At 60.1% G+C, this 16,440-nt stretch overlaps 6 protein-coding genes across 6 annotated transcripts; all 6 read left to right on the top strand.

Moving 5' to 3' along the window:
• Positions 1 to 52: 52 nt before the first annotated feature.
• On the top strand, positions 53 to 274 carry LBRM_24_0870 (conserved hypothetical protein; the record flags this gene model as incomplete). Its single annotated transcript, XM_001565302.1, has 1 exon — positions 53 to 274. The coding sequence occupies one exon, from the start codon at positions 53 to 55 to the stop codon at positions 272 to 274; it is 222 nt and encodes a 73-aa protein (XP_001565352.1).
• A 688-nt stretch (positions 275 to 962) lies between these two features.
• On the top strand, positions 963 to 1,643 carry LBRM_24_0880 (conserved hypothetical protein; the record flags this gene model as incomplete). Its single annotated transcript, XM_001565303.1, has 1 exon — positions 963 to 1,643. The coding sequence occupies one exon, from the start codon at positions 963 to 965 to the stop codon at positions 1,641 to 1,643; it is 681 nt and encodes a 226-aa protein (XP_001565353.1).
• Positions 1,644 to 2,954: 1,311 nt separating this feature from the next.
• On the top strand, positions 2,955 to 3,308 carry LBRM_24_0890 (hypothetical predicted transmembrane protein; the record flags this gene model as incomplete). Its single annotated transcript, XM_001565304.1, has 1 exon — positions 2,955 to 3,308. The coding sequence occupies one exon, from the start codon at positions 2,955 to 2,957 to the stop codon at positions 3,306 to 3,308; it is 354 nt and encodes a 117-aa protein (XP_001565354.1).
• A 1,968-nt stretch (positions 3,309 to 5,276) lies between these two features.
• LBRM_24_0900 (putative DNA polymerase theta (polymerase domain only)) lies at positions 5,277 to 8,210 on the top strand (the record flags this gene model as incomplete). The annotated part of the gene is made up of 1 exon (XM_001565305.1): positions 5,277 to 8,210. The coding sequence occupies one exon, from the start codon at positions 5,277 to 5,279 to the stop codon at positions 8,208 to 8,210; it is 2,934 nt and encodes a 977-aa protein (XP_001565355.1).
• An 870-nt stretch (positions 8,211 to 9,080) lies between these two features.
• Positions 9,081 to 12,635, top strand: LBRM_24_0910 (conserved hypothetical protein; the record flags this gene model as incomplete). The annotated part of the gene is made up of 1 exon (XM_001565306.2): positions 9,081 to 12,635. One exon carries the CDS (start codon positions 9,081 to 9,083, stop codon positions 12,633 to 12,635), a length of 3,555 nt encoding a protein of 1,184 aa, XP_001565356.2.
• Positions 12,636 to 13,600: 965 nt separating this feature from the next.
• Positions 13,601 to 16,009, top strand: LBRM_24_0920 (putative minchromosome maintenance (MCM) complex subunit; the record flags this gene model as incomplete). The annotated part of the gene is made up of 1 exon (XM_001565307.1): positions 13,601 to 16,009. One exon carries the CDS (start codon positions 13,601 to 13,603, stop codon positions 16,007 to 16,009), a length of 2,409 nt encoding a protein of 802 aa, XP_001565357.1.
• Between the last annotated feature and the right edge of the window lie 431 nt (positions 16,010 to 16,440).

Here is a 16,440-nt window from a genome sequence, read left to right on the forward strand (position 1 = left end):
TATCGGACAGAGCGGCATCGAGGGCAGCACGCGCGAAGAGGCTGTCAGCAAGATGCAGCCGCATAGTCGGGAGTACAGCAAAGGAGATGACGAAGCTGATGTGAAGTTGTGCGTGACCGCCCTACACGATACGTGCGGCGTCATCTACTGCGAGGTCCCAGTGCTGGATGAAAGTGACTTTGTCTTTGACAAGCTGCATGGCAAGGAGGTGGACTGCGAGACAGCGGAGCGGGTGATGAACCGCTGGACTCGGCGTGGTACACAGCAGCAGTAGCAGCAGCAATACTCGCTATAGGCACGCACGCGGTGGTTCGCGTGCATACTTGTATCTAACCGCGCGCGTGTATGAGTGTGGGTGTGTCTTCTCGTATCATGTACTCGCTATCCCCCCCCCCTCACCCACGCATACACGGAGAGAGAGAAAGAAACACACAGGTTGTCTAAGGGGCGGTGCAACGCACATAAGAGTGAGGAGTACCAACGGGAGTATTGAAGCGACACATACACCTCTCTCTCTTTCTAGCTCACTCGACGTGTGTGCGGGCGTGTGTCTGAGTGGGAGTGCGCGTACTGCACCGCTTTTCCTTCATCCCCCACTCCTCATCCTTCTCCACTGGAGGCAAAGGAGGGAGCTACGACGGGTGGCAGATGTGAAAACAGCTGATCCGCAGTCGTAAAGCAGCAGGAACTCTCTGAAGGCAAAGGAAAGACGCCAGTTGAGAGCACATGTAGCGAAGCGCCTCCTCTTGTCGCTGCACTCACGCGCACACAGCTGCAGCGCGGGGTGGTGGTCCTCTGCGTCTCTCTCCACTGACCCTTCTCATCGCTCTCATGTCTCCTATCCTTCTTGCTCATGGCAGAAGGTGCGCCGTTCTCCTCCCGCTGCTCCTCTCATGCGCCTGCCACCATCTCACTTCCCTTCATAAACTCTTCACGTACATTGAATGCCCTCCTCACCTCGAATGCCTCGTGCGGCGTGTCCGTGCGTCTTCATGGCGCTCGCGATAGTGGTCCTCCTCGTCGGTGGCTACAGCACTGGCGCGCATGCATTTCGGTTCAGCGTAGTACCAGGCAAGGTGAAGTGCTTCACGAGCGAGCAGCCCGAGGGTGGTCGCTACGAGCTGCGGTACCGCATGATGCGCAGCCTCACACCCTTTGTCTCCGTGGCCGTCACGTCGCGTGGCGGCCGTGTGCTGATGGAGCACGAGTTCGCCAAACCAGACGCAAAAGAGATCGTCGTGGTGAACGCAAATAGTCTAATCTCTGTTTGCTTTCACACGTCAGAGAAGGCGTCGAAAGCGGCGGTCTCGACAAGCGTGACGCTCGACATTGTCGATGCCGAAGATGCGGAGCTGACGCGCGTCAAGAAGCAGAGCTACAGCACGAGCAGCCCCATCACGCTCGGCGCCGGCAAGGGTAGCGGCGCTATACAGCAGATGCAGTACATCTACGAGACCTTCGCCTCCATGCGCATGGCTCTCGTTTCCCTCACCCGCGCCGACGAGGACATCCGCTACTCGCTCATGGAGGCAGAGCGCTTCTCGTGGCTGTTTGTCTATATCTTCGTAGGCATCGGTGCCCTTATCACACTTGGCTCCTTCGTCCGCCTGCGCATCTTCATGAAGAAGAGGAAGATGCTGTGAGGAAGAGTCCTACGGCCCAAAGCAGAGATGATGCACTGCGGACACCGACGATGATGCTCGCACCTCAGTTTTGTTTTGATTCGTTGTTAGGGTCGTTTGGTGGCATCGTCGAGCCGAGGAGGGCGCACGCGTTATGCCAGCTGCACCGAGCTTTGGTCGTGTTGCACACCGTTGCTGCCCCGCTTCTGCAGCTGGGGCTCGCCTCTTGCCCTGCGCATCGGCAAGCAAGCAAGAAAAGTTGGGGGTGCTCGCATGCGAATGGTTTGACGTCTTGTCCTCAGTGAATCTTTCTTTTCGGTTCAGCTCCTCATCCTGAGTGGGTTACTTCTCTCTCTCTTTCCGTGCATACTCTCGTGCGTTGACAGTAAACCGACGCCGTTTCAGCAACTGCACTGTGTGGGTGTGTCTGTCTGTCTGTCTGTCTGTCTGTTGTGGCACTCCGCAGTCGCTTGTCTTCGCAAGTGTTGCTTCTCCGACGCACATCACCCTCCTTACGCCCCTTTGTATTCTTTCTGACGTGTATAGGGGGGGGGAGGGGAGGGGCTCTATTGTAGATATACCCGGGAGGTATGCGCATAAGGATGGGCGCGTTGCGTTGCCCCAGGAACTGCCAGCATCGTCATCGCCATTCCCTTCCTCGCCACTGCCTACCCTACTCTCCACCTCAGAAGAGGCCTCTCTCTCTCTCTCCCTCTCTCTTATGGCCTTCCTAGGCACACTCGCACACACACACACACACACAAGCACGGACGTGTTCACGTCGTGCGGGCGTATCGGTGTATGCGGCCACCATGGTGTGATGTTGCTCATGGATATAAAGGGGAAAGCACGAGTCCACTGCTGCCCTCCCCCTAGAGACACCCTTCGCTGCTGGCGACGTTGCCTTCATGGAAGAGGGGAATTCGCCCTTTCTCTGCCCCATCCTGTAAAATGTGCCGATTGAGGCTTTCCTTGCACCTTTTAGTTGCCACCTCTCCCATCCTTCCTTCCTCGCCCGCCCTGCCGGCACCTGCTTTCCCGGCCGACCTCTTGCTTGTCCATCGGTCTGTGTGTGTGTGTGTGTGTGTGTGTGGGGGGGGGGGGGTGTAGGGGTGTGGGCTCAGACACTGCCACATCTAAACCGGTAGCGCAGAGATACAAGCTTCCTCTTTTCGATTCTACGTCAACGCTAGCATAAGGAACGTGGAGGCTCACCTCCGTTGACCTGAGCATCTCCTTCGTTTCACACACACACACGGCATACTCCCCTCTTCTCCCCTCCCCCCTCTCCCACTGCCTTCATCGCTGCACCCTCCCTACCATAAGAAAAACATGAACGGGTGGTTAGTGGTACTGGCCTTGGTGGGATGCCTTAGTACTCTCTATTTCGCCATCGGCATCGGCGTACGCTACCACAGTGGCCTACACCACTGCCCTGAGGTTCTACCTAACTACCGCTTCTGGTGTAGCATCCTCAACTTCTTCCTGCGTGCGGCGACGTGTGGACACTGTCATGTTTCCTTTGACCACAATAACCGTTCGAGCGGCATCTTTGTGCTGCCGAGTCGCCCCGGTGTCGCGGTGTCCTCGCGCAGGGTGCAGTTCGAGTTATTATCCAGCGATGCCGATGATGACTACGACATCAATCGCGTCATGCAGCCAGCGGAAGTGGTCGTAAAGTACTGAAGGCGTACCAACGCCCACACTTTATTCGTTGTGGTGTGACGGGAAAGAAACGAGCCAGAGTGGCATGGCTAGTCAGAGGATTGGGTTTCGGCCACCATCCGGTGGAATATGAGGAGAGGGGGCCCTCTTCCTCCCTTTCCGTCTCGCCTTGATAGTTTAAGGAGTGCCCTCCCAGAACCTTCCATCATTACCCAAACACTCAACCTACCATGTTCCGTATCGCCTCCCTCCCCTGCTGTGCCTACGCCTCGTCTAGTGCTCTCTGCTTCTTTGGATTTGAGCACCGAGACACCGATGCATACACCCACTCCCCCCTTGGCATGTTCTCTGCTTCCTCTCCTACAGTAGTTGCTGTCCAGTTTGCTTCTCCCACGTTGATGGGATGTGCTTTTTCCATTGCTTGCTGTCGCCCCTCCCCCCTCCCCCCCCCCTCCTCTCTCATCTCATCTCATCTCTTATTTCCTCGGTGCTACGCCCTGTCCCAATCATTGACTCCCTGTGGGTCCCCCTTCCCAGTGTTCAATGCGCACCGAAGTACCTGTGAAAGCGAGTGAGCGCCCTGCGTGTAGTGGTGGCTCTGTGTGTCACACTCCGCACGTGTAGGGGGGAAAGCACAGTCTTGTACTTCACCTCGGCTCCCCCTCTCAATCTCATGCTCTGCCTCGCTGACTCTGACACACACACACACATACAGACGTATACACAAACTGTTGCTTCTCGCTACATGCGCTTTCTCTCCCTCCCTCCCTCCAACAGGTCATCTGCATGGATCACCATGAACAAGCGACGCGCACTCGCGCACACACGTGCCAAAATATGCATCCGGGAGGACTCAAGGTGAAGCGGGCAGCAAAAGAAATGAACTCCTCTCCCATCAGCACTCGAGATGGGGGGCGGGTGTGATGAGAGTCCCGTACCTGTGTGTGCGCGCGCTGATGCGCAGCGGCTCCTGCTGCATGGTGCGATACGCTCAAGCAAACGCACACAGTGAGCTGTCTTGCTCTGTACCAGCTTGCACGCGGGATTGACTGTACGCACCCCTGCCGTGTGTTTACTTTCCTCTCGCCTTGAGTGCCCGCTTCATGCCTTTCTGAATGTTTGTAACGCGTCACCTCTCTCTCTCTTGGCCTTACCCCACACAAGCGGTTACGAGTTTCTCTTCAGCTGCGCCACCACCACGGCGGAAGCGAAGTGCTGAAGCTTCATAAAGCTCGTCGGCGCGCGAAATAGTCCCTTCCCCTCAACTACACGCGGCTGAATGTGTGAGCGTCTGGGTGTCAGCCGCGCCTGTTGAGTGCCGTCTTGTGTAGACGACTCGTGCACTGTCATCGCCATTGCCACCGTTGACATTCCCTACCGCTGCATACACCCACACACACACACACATACACACACACCACGCAGTCGTCACGAACCCTTCGACTTATGCTTCTACGTATAGACTCTCTTACTTCTTTTCTCTCTTCAATGCCATCCAAAGCCACGCCATCCTCACCGCCAGCAGAGGCACAATCACAAGGCCGCTACACGCGGCAGGAATCAGCGCTGCTGTTCTGGTTGGAAGCCGCGTGCACTGCGCCGGTGTCACGCGCCCCAATTGTTGCCGAGCGCTTCTCCGCATCCTCCAGCTCCACGTCCATCGCTGAGGCAACCCCCGCAGTCACAACCAAGAGAGGACCTTCAGAAAAGCAGCTGGAGCCGCAGTCACAGCACGGAGATGCATCGACAACGGACACCGCCTCCCCGAGAGCGTCGGCGGTCGCGCCAGCGGCCGCCTCGACTTGTCGTGCGCAGGCCATGGTAGCAGCACCGCCCCCATCTCCCGGCGAGATACGAGGGAGTGGTGATGCGAGCGGCTCCACGGAGGCAGCAAATACGCCTCACACCCCCGGCACCGAACATCCAATCCAGCAGCCTAACCTCGCCTGGGGCACGGGTCCGCGCCGTCGTCTCGTGGTGGCCGACGCAATGCCCCTCTTCGGTACCCTTCTTGCTGGCCTTCTCGGTCCAGTCGCGGTGGATGTGCAACTGCAAGGGCACACACGCCTCCTGCAGCATCCACAGCTATTCGAGGCGGCGCTGCAGGCGTACGAGCGGCAAAGCGCCGGCGAGCTACGGGAGGCTCTGAGAAGTGTGCAGCCATTCTTTCTCCTGTGCAACACTGGAGGGGCTGCAGACATGTGCATGAATCATTCGGAGGCGTTGGGAGGTGGCGTGGATGGCGACGGCCACCCGCAAGCGGCGCTCGGCGCTGCGGTGCTGTATACGATGCACCCTGCTAACGGCTACCCCGTTTTGCCCCTCCTCGCCCAGCTGCTGCGAGCCCCGCAGGTCACGAAGCTCCTCCTTCACAGCCGCCTGCTCTACCGCCTTCTCTTTCTGTTTCTGGGGACGGACCGAGTGGAACTGAGCAGCGTCGTCGACCTGCCCACCTGGACAGCACTGGGGCAGCAGTCACGGCCCTCTCTCGCCTTGCTCTTCCATCTTCCTATGGAGAGTGTCAATCGGTTGTCGGACATCGCGGCGGTGCTTCCATCAGAAGCACAGCAGCTGCTCAACGAGGAGACGGAGTCGATTGCACAGCAGCAGCCACAAGAACAGCAGTTACCTAATCAGACTCGGTCTATGAGGCTCGAAGACAACTCCGAGCTAGACAGCCTAGGGGAGGCGTCAACGGACGACACCAATGGTGCCGGCGACAGAAATGACGGCGGAGAGGATGAGCACGACGAAGGAGGCAGCACACGAGCGGTAGCGGCAGACGGGGCGGCGGAGGACGAAGTGGTAGACGCAATCGAGCTTCTTCATCGCATCCAACCGTTGGCCGAGCAGCCTCTCAATAGCAACTGCAGCAGGGTCAGCGGTGCCGCCGGTACCGACTCCGCTTCAGCTGCCCGAACAGCCGGTAGGAAACGCCGTTCCTTGCGCTCTCACAAGCAGTATCGTCGACATCGATATGACAGTGACATACCTCTCTCTTCTTCTCTCGCGGACGCGTCGACACTCGCCGACATCTACCATGGCCTAAAGGTGATGACGCTGTTCTTCACCCACGTGTTGTCGAGGCTTCTTGACATAGTGAACCCTGGGATGACAGGCGTGGCTGCACCTCGTGTTGGAATCGGCGCTTTGCCACTGACGACCTCGCGCTGCGGTTCCAATGTTATAGGGTCACCCGCCTCGGCAGTGCGGTACCGCATTTCCCCATCTGAGCTGTGCGCACTGCGCACCTACGCGGATTTCCTCTGCGAGCTCATGACGTATCATGGTGTCTTCGTAAACGATACGGTGACACACAAGATGCTGACCCTCCTGGATGTGCAAATGGCCACAATCGAAGACTTGGGACTTCGCGTCGCAGCAGCTTTGCTGGCCACCACGGACCCTGTTGCGCCTTCGACTACCCCAGAGGAGGCTGAGTGTAGTAAGTGGAACGTAGGAGCGGTTCATCGGTGCTTGGCTCGACTTACCGCCGCTTCAACGATGTTCGAGATACCGCGAGCGCTGAATGCTCACTATCTGCGTCTCCTGGCTGCGCAGGCGAAGCACAGCAACTGTGTGCGGGCAGCACAGTTTCGCCTGGGATGTCAGCTCGTATGTGCGTGGATGGCGTACCTAGATCGGGTCACTGCCAAAAAACGACTGCATGATATGTTCAGCAAGGTCTCAGATAGATTGCACCTGCGCGTGCTGGAGAAGCCGCGAGACGCAGCAGTGGAGGACGACGTTGCAGCGCCGGATGCGCCTATGCCACAGGTGTCTGAGGTGTGCTACTCGATACACCCAGACTGGGCGCTGCACAACACGTCGACAGGCCGTATCTTCTCAGCGCTGCCCAACGTGCAAAACTTGCCGAAGCAGCCACCCCGCACGGCGTTCCCGATCCACGCACTCTCCGCCACGCAAGACCGCAGCAGCAACGGCGGCGGCGACGAATCCCTGCGCCCCTACGGCTACGTCGACTCGCCAACGGAGGAAGATGTCGATCGCTGGTTGTCGCTCGCGGAGGCCGGCGTGATTGACCAGGCGTCGTCGGCACAGTTTCTTCTCTTTCCTGAACACCCACAGTGGACGCTGAGGCACCTCTACTGCGCCCCCCCGGGTTGTGTGCTCGTCTCATTCGACTTCAACCAGCTGGAGCTGCGCCTGCTTGCCCATCTGAGCGGCGACTCTGCTCTCCAGGAGCACCTGTCTTCCAACGTGGATGTTTTGGCGCTCGTGACAGCCAGCGTTCTGCGCCTGCCATCCATCGACCACGTACGCCCAGAGCAGCGGCAAGCTGTAAAGGTGATTGTGTATGGGCTCCTGTACGGCATGGGGCCAGAGTTGATGGATGTGCGTATACGGAAGATCAACGAGGAGTTTGCAACAGCGGAGCAGCAGCAGCAGCACGACCGAGAGGGAGCGGCCTCCTCCTCCGACCCGGAGTCGGCCTCTGCGCGTGACCTTCTTAGGCGCTTCTACCACGCCTACCCGCGCGTCGAGAGCTATCTTCGCGAGACTCGACAAGAGGCGCAGAACTCCTTGGTGGTGGAGACGCTGTCTGGCCGCAAGACCCTCCTCGCCGAAACGGACGCGAACCGGCGGAAGCAGCGCGCCATTGCGCAGGCCGTACAAGGCGGCGCGGCCGACGTGCTACACAGTGCCATGCGAGCCGTCCATCAGCAGCGCCACAGCTTTCTTCCTTACCTCCCTGCTGCACCCTTGGCACTGGTGATGAGCATTCACGACGAGCTCGTCTATGCCACCCCGCGGGTGGCTATCGACGAGGTGGTGCGGGGAGTGCAGCGCATCCTGGAGGACCAAGCACGAGTCCTGCGGCTGGCTGTGCCTCTACCAGTGTCTGTTCGGGTCGGCCACTCCTTCGGCGAACTGACAGAGTTCCACTCCGCACGGGGCTGATGCGTATGGAGTCTGTGAAGGGAGAAAGGAGGGGAAAGGGGAGGTCCCGCATCGCACTAGCTTTGCAGTTGCACTTGCGCCGGTCAGAACCAAGGGGATTCTCTGCAGACTCACTGCTCGCCTCCTCCTTCACCCCCCCCCCTTCACACTTCCTCCCCACACTTCCCCCCTAGCACACATCGGTCTTTCACGATGATACTGCTAACTTGAGTTTGTCTCTGACTGTGTGTGTGTGTGTGTGTCGATGGCACAGTGTGCTTGCCACGTGCTACTTGCTCGCTGTCGTCTCCTCTGCGTTCATCTCACTAGACCTCACTTCTCTGCCTTCGCTTAGCTCTCTCTATTCCACCCGTCTTCAGGTAAGCCGCATGCCCAAGGATGCTCCTCTCCACATGCATGCTTGTGTTTTCTCTGCGTGTGAGTACTCGTGTTCCTGGGTGTCTACGGGATATGGGGGGGATGTCTGTCATTGCTGTTGACGTGGGACGGGCGGACGGATCGCGTAGCCCCCGCTCCTCCTTCCTTCTCCCCAACGCTCCCTTGATAGGACCTACTGTATCTCACTACACTTCGCCTCTCCATCATTGTCATCTCCTTGAATGATGTCCTCTGGTTGGTCGCAATGCATATGTGCGTGCGGGTGCGCCGCGCTGTGCCATGTCCTTTTCTGCCTCGTCTCCTCCCTCCCTCTCCCTCTGTGTCTACCACCTGTACACGCAGACGCACATGCTCCTCTCACCCACCCCCTCCCCTCCCCTCCCCTTCGCTTCATTACGCTCCCTCCCACCTCAACCTTACACCCGCATGCGCAATGCATCGATGTAGACGCTGTCCATCCTTTGCTTTTACCCTTTCCTTCTCTTTTACTGCATGTTTGGCTTTGGCAGCTTTGGCGGTGTCACCAGCAGTGGTGCACCTCCCCCGATCGGTGCACCTGGCAGAGGTGGCGGTGTGCTGGGCATGCCCTCCAGCGCTGTATTCCCTAACCCTGGTGAACCGGCGCTGATGAGCGTGTTCAGTAACAGCAGAAGCAACGCCAGCGTACTTCACGGCAGCTTCAACAGTCAGTCCGGAGGCTTTTCTAGCTTTAGTGGAGGCAGCCAGGTGGTACCGCCGCCTGTGCTTGACGGTGCCGTCTCTATCAAGGTCAATGATGCCAGCAACATCACCAGCTACGGCGGTGACGCCAACATGAGCGGCCCGCAACGCGGGGTGCTGCCCGGGAGCAGGTCAGCTTTGCCGCTCTCAGCCATCCCTGTCTTTGGCACCGGCGAACCATCGCCGCCCCATTCATCAGGCCCCTCTCCGATAATCACCGCACCGACTGCCGTGACGGTGCCGCCGCCGGCGTCGTTTGCTGCGATGCCGTCATCTGCCATTCAAGTATCTGCACTGCCCGCATTTACGCCGGTGCCGCCACCACCGCCGACCCCCGCGTCAAGTGGCAAGGGCATCTTGGATGGCAGCGGCAGCAGTGTGCGAAGCTCTGTGAGTGGGTCGTTCACCACTCCATGGGGAGGCCAAGAAAGCAAGAGCGCCAACAGGGAGGATAACAACGCCAAGGGCGGCGGTGATAGTCGCCCAGTTTTGCCCGAGCCTCGCTCTTCAGACCAGAGTAGCCAAGAGTCACGGGCATGGCGGGGCACCACCTCCGCCCTGTACCCCGCACACGTGCTGCCAAAACAGTTCGTGGGTTGTGGCAGTGACCCGCAACCCTCATCAACGTTCCCTGGAGCCGCGACTGTGGTGCGCAGCAGCGACAATAACAAGAGAGACCAGAGTGCAAGCGTGTCCGCCACTGCCGCCCCGGTCCTGTCGTCTGCAGCTACACAGAGCAGGCCAGGTGCCAGCGATGCAGGAGGGTCCATCCTCAGCTCAGCCTTTGGGGCTCTTAGTACCACCAGCCAAAGCGGCAACGCTGCCAGTAGCCCTCAGCCACCCCCACCGTCCTCGTCTGTCTTTGGCGCATCCGTGCCGAGGCTCAACGCGTCCGCGACGTCCCTATTCAGCGCCCTCGCGACTTCAAAGGCACCTGAGGCAGCGCCGTCGACTACTGCCGTGAAGGGCACCTTGTTTAAGAGCAGCGCTACCGCGGCGGCGGCGGAGCCTGCTTCGCTCCCCTCAGTCACGGTGCCACCATCCAGTGCATTTGGCGTTTCCGTGTTCCGTAAGGCTTCCGCTGTAGCCCTAGCCGCACCGCCACCCGCTGTCACGCCAGCTGCGCTTCCCCCTCCGGTGGCAGCGAAGATTGCTACTACCAGCACAAACAGGAGCAGTAGCGTCTTTGGTGAGTTGAACAGCAGCTTCGGTGCACCACCGCCTGCTAGCTCGTTAGGGCAGCGAGCCGCGCAGCATGGCGGTAGTCACGCGCCTGCGAGCCTCCATGCAAGCCCGTTTGCCCCCTCTCCGCTCTTGACCGGTCCGGTGTTTACACCGGCGACCACTACATCCGCCTTTGGAGCTGCAGCCTCTAGATCAGGTCCTGGGGTCGGTGGTGGACCAGGCACCGGCGGCTCAGTGTTTACTGCAGTCGCCGCCACTCCCGCGCGCGCGTCTGCGCCTTCCTTTCTTGTTTCCACATCCCCTGGGAAAACGCCGCCATCACTGGAGCAGTCCAAGGCGCTGGGTAGCGGTGCAGATCGTGGTAGAGCGGAAGCTGTCGCTGGCCGACGCCGAGGCCGCTCCGCACCCCGTAGAAATGCTGCTGAAGATGACAGCAGCGGTCCTGTTCGCCCCCACCCGGGTAGCCTCACGGCTACCGCTTCGCCACCGGTGCAAGACTCTCGCTCTGCGATACCGCCACTGCCCCATGGCCAATACCAGTCGCCGCCATCACCACCGCACAAGCAGAGGCCACCAGCTGCCCTGTCGCGACTGGAGAAGCTCTCCATCCCGCCACTGCCTGCGGATGAAAAGAAGCTATCCATCGCCGCCCGTCTGTGCAAGTCGTTCCTCATACAACTGGCCTCCTCGAGAGTCCTGGGAGGTCACGGCGGCGGTGGCGCGTCCGGTGGCGGGGAAGCGGACGTCGCCAAGGCACTCGAGCAGGCCTTTTTTGGCGTTGTCGGTAGCGAGGGCGTTCACGGCAACTTCGGCATGACCGCCGGCGAGATGCTCGCCCTCTGGTACGGGCAGGTACGGCCGATGCTCTCTGGCCGCGATACCCACGGCTCCGACGACGGCGGCTCTGCCTTCCCGGGTGAGATGTGGATCGCGCTCTTCGCCCTCGGCACGTACCTCAACACCATCTTGTCCACGCTGCAGTCCGGCAAGACGGGCAGTCGTGCGGCGTCGTCCTCGGCATCCGCTTCCATGACGGACTTGGCAGCCTACAAGGCGGGCCTGCGAGCCCATCCTACCGAGGCGCTCACCGACGCCTGCCACTACGCCAACGAACTCAGCGAACTGCTGCAGGCGCTTTTCCAGCGCGGAGACGAGGCCGATGCCCCGCCGTACAGCGTCATTCCGGTGGTGCTGCGGCGAGTGCGCAGCGTTTTTGAGGAGGCCACCGCGCGCGGCGTTGCCACGGTGCAGTCGAACCTCAACACGGTCACGTCGAAGTTGTTCTCCGTCCTCAACAGGCGCGTGAAGACATCGGCAGTGCAGCCCCTCGGCACGCCTGGTGAGGCGCCGCGCTGGCTGCTGACGTACGACTCCAAGGAAAAGGAAAACCTCCTGCATAGCTTTGCCTACCTCATCATGGAGATGATCGCCGCCGATGCTCCGATGAACGACGACGTAGAGCTCTTTATCTCAGCGTTTCATGAGTGCTTCCCATCAGCGCTGGCGGAGCGGTGCATGCTCTACTACCGGCACGCCTGCGCACTCCTCCGTCAGCCGCTTTGTATGTCTCTTGTCGAGGAGGCCGCTGCGCTGTTGGTAAAGGCGACCGTCGTATACCCGCCCAACGCCCCACTCCACAACATGCGTGTGTTGCTGGTGAAGTTGCTAGCAACGGAACTGGCTCTGGGACGGCTGCCACCGGACGAAGATTGGCTCGCCCTGGACGTCCCGCAGCTCATCGACGTTGTAAACGCGCTCAAGACGGCCCGCCAGGACCTACTTGACGCGGCGCTGGCGACGCACGGGCCCTTTTTTGTAGAGGCCGGCGTGCACAACGTCCTCTGCCTGGCGCGTCAGCGGCTCGCACTGCTGATGGTCGTGAAATTCTACCTGACGCATGGGTGCGAGAGTCGCCTGTGCGTGTCGGAGATGGTTCGGTACCACCGCCTCCCCTACTCGACGGTGGATGCAGGGGTCGCGTGGCTGCTGCCGCTGCTGGTAGAGAAGCAGATGAACGGTGTGCTAGACCATGACTACCTGATCCTGAGCGCCAAAGCCCCGTTCGACGCCTACCAGCGCGAGGCTCTCGCCGACGCCGCCGCCACCGCACGACACCCGCCACGGAGTGCGGAAGATGTATGATGACATGCGGCAAGTATACTTTTTGTCGGTCTTAGCAGTGCTTAAAGTTTTTTGAGTCTAAAAAGGCTAAGAGAGTGAAGCAGCGGCAGACGTGACTCCGTGTGCCTGTGTCGGTGCAGGTGGGCAGAAAACTACTCGCGCCTGCCTCTCTCTCTCTATCGGGACTGCTTCAGTGGTTGGTGGCTCACCTCCGCCCTCACCTCCCCCTTTTCGCGCCCTCTCTGCAAGGGACAGACGGGGAACAGCCATTGGCGGAGACATGACAATCACGCGGAGACTGCAGCTGCGTCATGCTGGCGCACACACAGGTGTGTGCGCCTTCTAAACAGTTGACTGTGTTATGGTGAAAGACACGTCCTGAGGAGTGGAGAGTGTATGATGAGGACGGTTGACGAACGAGAAGGAGAGAGGGAGAGTGGCAGACGGGGAAGCCCTGCAGTATCGCCTGGTTTCACCGTAATGACACCGCAGTCCCAACAGCCACAGCTTTAGAAGCCCCTTGTCTCCGTCCCTGACATGGTACCGTAGTGCAAGTGCCCCCTTCTTCTGCTCGTTCGCTCTCCTCCGCACCCCTAGACGTTACTGCTGCATGTCTATCATCCCCCTCGTCGTGGCCCTCGCCCTAGTGAGGTTGCACAGCCGCATAGGCGTGCTGGGGAACGCATAGGTGTGCTACTGTTCACCCCTCCTTCCCTCCCTCCTCTCCTGACCACAAAATCCACCAACCTCCGTGATTCAAATCCACACACACACACGCATGCACACGCACACGTGCGCATATGGGTGTACAAGGACCTGCCAATACTCAGGAAGGAGTGGGGACGTCGAAGAGTTGCACAGAGACCACAGACGTGTCAGTGGCACCATACACACCCATAGAGAGAGCGAAAAAGGCGAAAGAGAAAGGCAGTTGGCACACACACACACACCGCACCCCTTGAAAAGGCACCAACAAAGCGATCACAATGCAGTCGGATCTTGGCACGGTGCACGTCACAAACTTCCACGGCAGCGACGCGCTGTCTGGTGACGGCTACAATGGCCGCGGCAGTGTAGACGGCAACAGCGAGGTGGGCACCGACATCCGCCTCCTCACCAAGGAGTTTGTCACGCGGTTTCGCCTGCATCATGAGTTTCTCTACATGGACATGCTGCGGAGCAACTTGTCAGCTGGGCTGCACTACGTGGAGCTTCATATGTCGCACTTGCAGCAGTTCAGCGGGGTACTCTTTGGGGCCGTGCAGCACAACCCCACCCGTGCACTGCCCCTGATGGAGCACGCAATGTGGGAGCTGGCGCAGGAGCGCAAGTTGTTCCCTGCCTACAGTCGCGAGACGACGATTCAGGTCCAGCTCTTCTGGGGCGTCCCCCCCATGTCGCTGCGCAACCTCGCCCAGGCCGCCGTGGCGCAGCTTGTTTGCGTGAGCGGCATTGTCGTCAAGTCCAGCTCCACACATGCTCGCTGTGTCCGGGCGGCTATCCAGTGCACGAGCTGTCGCAGCAAAGCCTACATCAACGGCGGGCGGTCGATTGATCTGCCACCGCAGTGCATGGAGAACAGCGGCCGCGGTGGGGCTGGTGGTGGCGGCCTTGGCAGTGGTGGAGGTACGTCCTCCGCCAAGTGCCGACCGAACCCCTATGTGCTTCTACCCATGGAGAGCGAGTACGAGGACCAGCAGATCATCAAGCTGCAGGAACTGCACGAGGACGTGCCGACCGGTGAACTGCCGCGACACCTGACGGTGGTTGTGGACCGCTACTTAGTTGACCGCATCAGCCCCGGTTCCCGGGTTCAGATCGTCGGCGTCGTCTCAGTCCAGGAGAAGCGTGGTGGCTTTGACAACGCACGCGGCGGTGGCCGTGGTCGCACGGCGGTAGGCTTGCGTGCGCAGTACTTGCGCTGTGTCGGTCTCATGTTCCGCACTACGCAGGATGTCTGCTGTGCGGTGGTGAGCGTGAACCAGAACTTCTCCTCCCGTGTGCGATCACGCACAACCATGACGTGGCAACCGGAGGAGGAGGCGTCCTTCAAGGCCTTCGCGAAGCAAGGTGGGGTGTTCCAGAGGCTCTCTGCCAGCATCGATCCTGCCATCTTCGGCTTGGAGGATCAGAAGAAGGCGATTGTGTGCCTCCTGTTCGGCGGTACCCGCAAGCGCAGCGGCAGCAACTTCCTGCGGGGCGACATGAACGTTCTCTTCATTGGCGACCCGTCGACGGCCAAGTCACAGCTGCTGAAGTTCGTGGAGAAGGTGGCCCCGATTGGCATCTACACCTCTGGAAAAGGCAGCAGTGCCGCCGGCCTCACCGCATCTGTCATCTCGAACGGCAACGGCGACTTTGTGCTCGAGGCGGGGTCGATGGTGCTGGCCGACGGCGGCGTTGTGTGCATTGACGAGTTCGACAAGATGCGAGAGCAGGATCAGGTCGCCATTCACGAAGCAATGGAGCAGCAGACCATCTCTATTGCCAAGGCGAATCTCACAACAATGCTAAACAGCCGCACGTCGGTGCTGGCCGCTGCGAACCCGACTCTCGGCAGCTATGACCCTCTGCGGTCCAACGAGGACCAGATGGACTTCCAGAGCTCCATCCTGTCTCGCTTCGACCTCATCTTCAAGGTGATTGACCCCCGCAACCCCGAGACGGATCAGCGGCTGGCTCACCATGTCATCGGGCTGCATAAGAGCGCCAGTGGCAACGGTAGGCGACGCGGCGGTGGTCGCGCGGGTGCGTCCGCCTCAGCTGGTAGTGGGGCGAGTGCCTCTGCGGCGCAGAGTAGCCACGGCGAAGTGGTGGACCGCGGCTTCTTTACCAAGTATATTTCCTACGCCCGCTCCACCTGCCGTCCGGTCATTTCAGAGGAAGCGATGAAGGTGCTGCTCGACTTCTACGTTCAGGTGCGCCGAGACGCACATCAGCAAACCCTCCAGGCGATCAGCGGCAACGGTAGCGCAGCGGGCGGTGGTGGCGCGAGCAGCAGCAAGACACCCATCATCCAGATCACGGCCCGGCAGCTGGAGAGCCTCGTGCGCATTACGGAGTCGCTGGCCCGTATGCGGCTTGACGTGCTTGCCAGCCGCAGCGATGCCGAAGAGGCCATCAAGCTCTTCAAGATCGCCACCGTCGACGCCATCAAGAGCGGTGTGGCGGACCAAACCCTGACGGAGGCGCAGAGTGAACTTGTCCTGCGCGTGGAGGAGGCGGTGCGCCGCCGCGTCACACTTGGGGCCACGGTCGAGCACCACCGCCTCCTGTCGGAGCTTGCACGCATGGGCTTCGACGCGAAGCTCGTGGAGCGTGCCCTGTACGCGATGGTAAAGCGAGAGGAGTTGGAGTGGCGCAAGCAGCGCACTCTGCTGCACCGTGTGAGATGAGGAAAGCTTGAAAGTACTCGCAGTAGTGGAAGCGGTAGCACGCGTGTCTGGTGGCACCTGCATGGATGTCTGTGTATTTTGTTTCTTCGCCTTTGCTCTTGTTTCTTCTCTTCATAGATTCAAGGCACCAAGCCTCACAGAGTACCCAAGCAAAATGACTGGAATCGTCCTCTCCCCCTTCTGGCGGTCACGGTCGTCGTCGTCATTGCTGGGCTCGCCGCCGCGGACCCTCCCCCCTCCCTCTCTCGTCCCTCTGCATTGCGCCCCCTACCGTCTGCGAACGGCCTCCGCGCTCCCCCACTCTCCACCTTGCCGCTCTTCTTTCCCAAACTCCATCCTCTCGCGGTGGGCGAGTGCACATGTGCGTGCTTGCGCTGTTCGACGCACAGAAAACGAGGACCTCAGGCAACGTCGACGGGAGCCCTCATCAA

Source organism: Leishmania braziliensis, chromosome 24 (genome assembly GCF_000002845.2).
Source record: "Leishmania braziliensis MHOM/BR/75/M2904 complete genome, chromosome 24".
Lineage (NCBI taxonomy): Eukaryota > Euglenozoa > Kinetoplastea > Trypanosomatida > Trypanosomatidae > Leishmania > Leishmania braziliensis.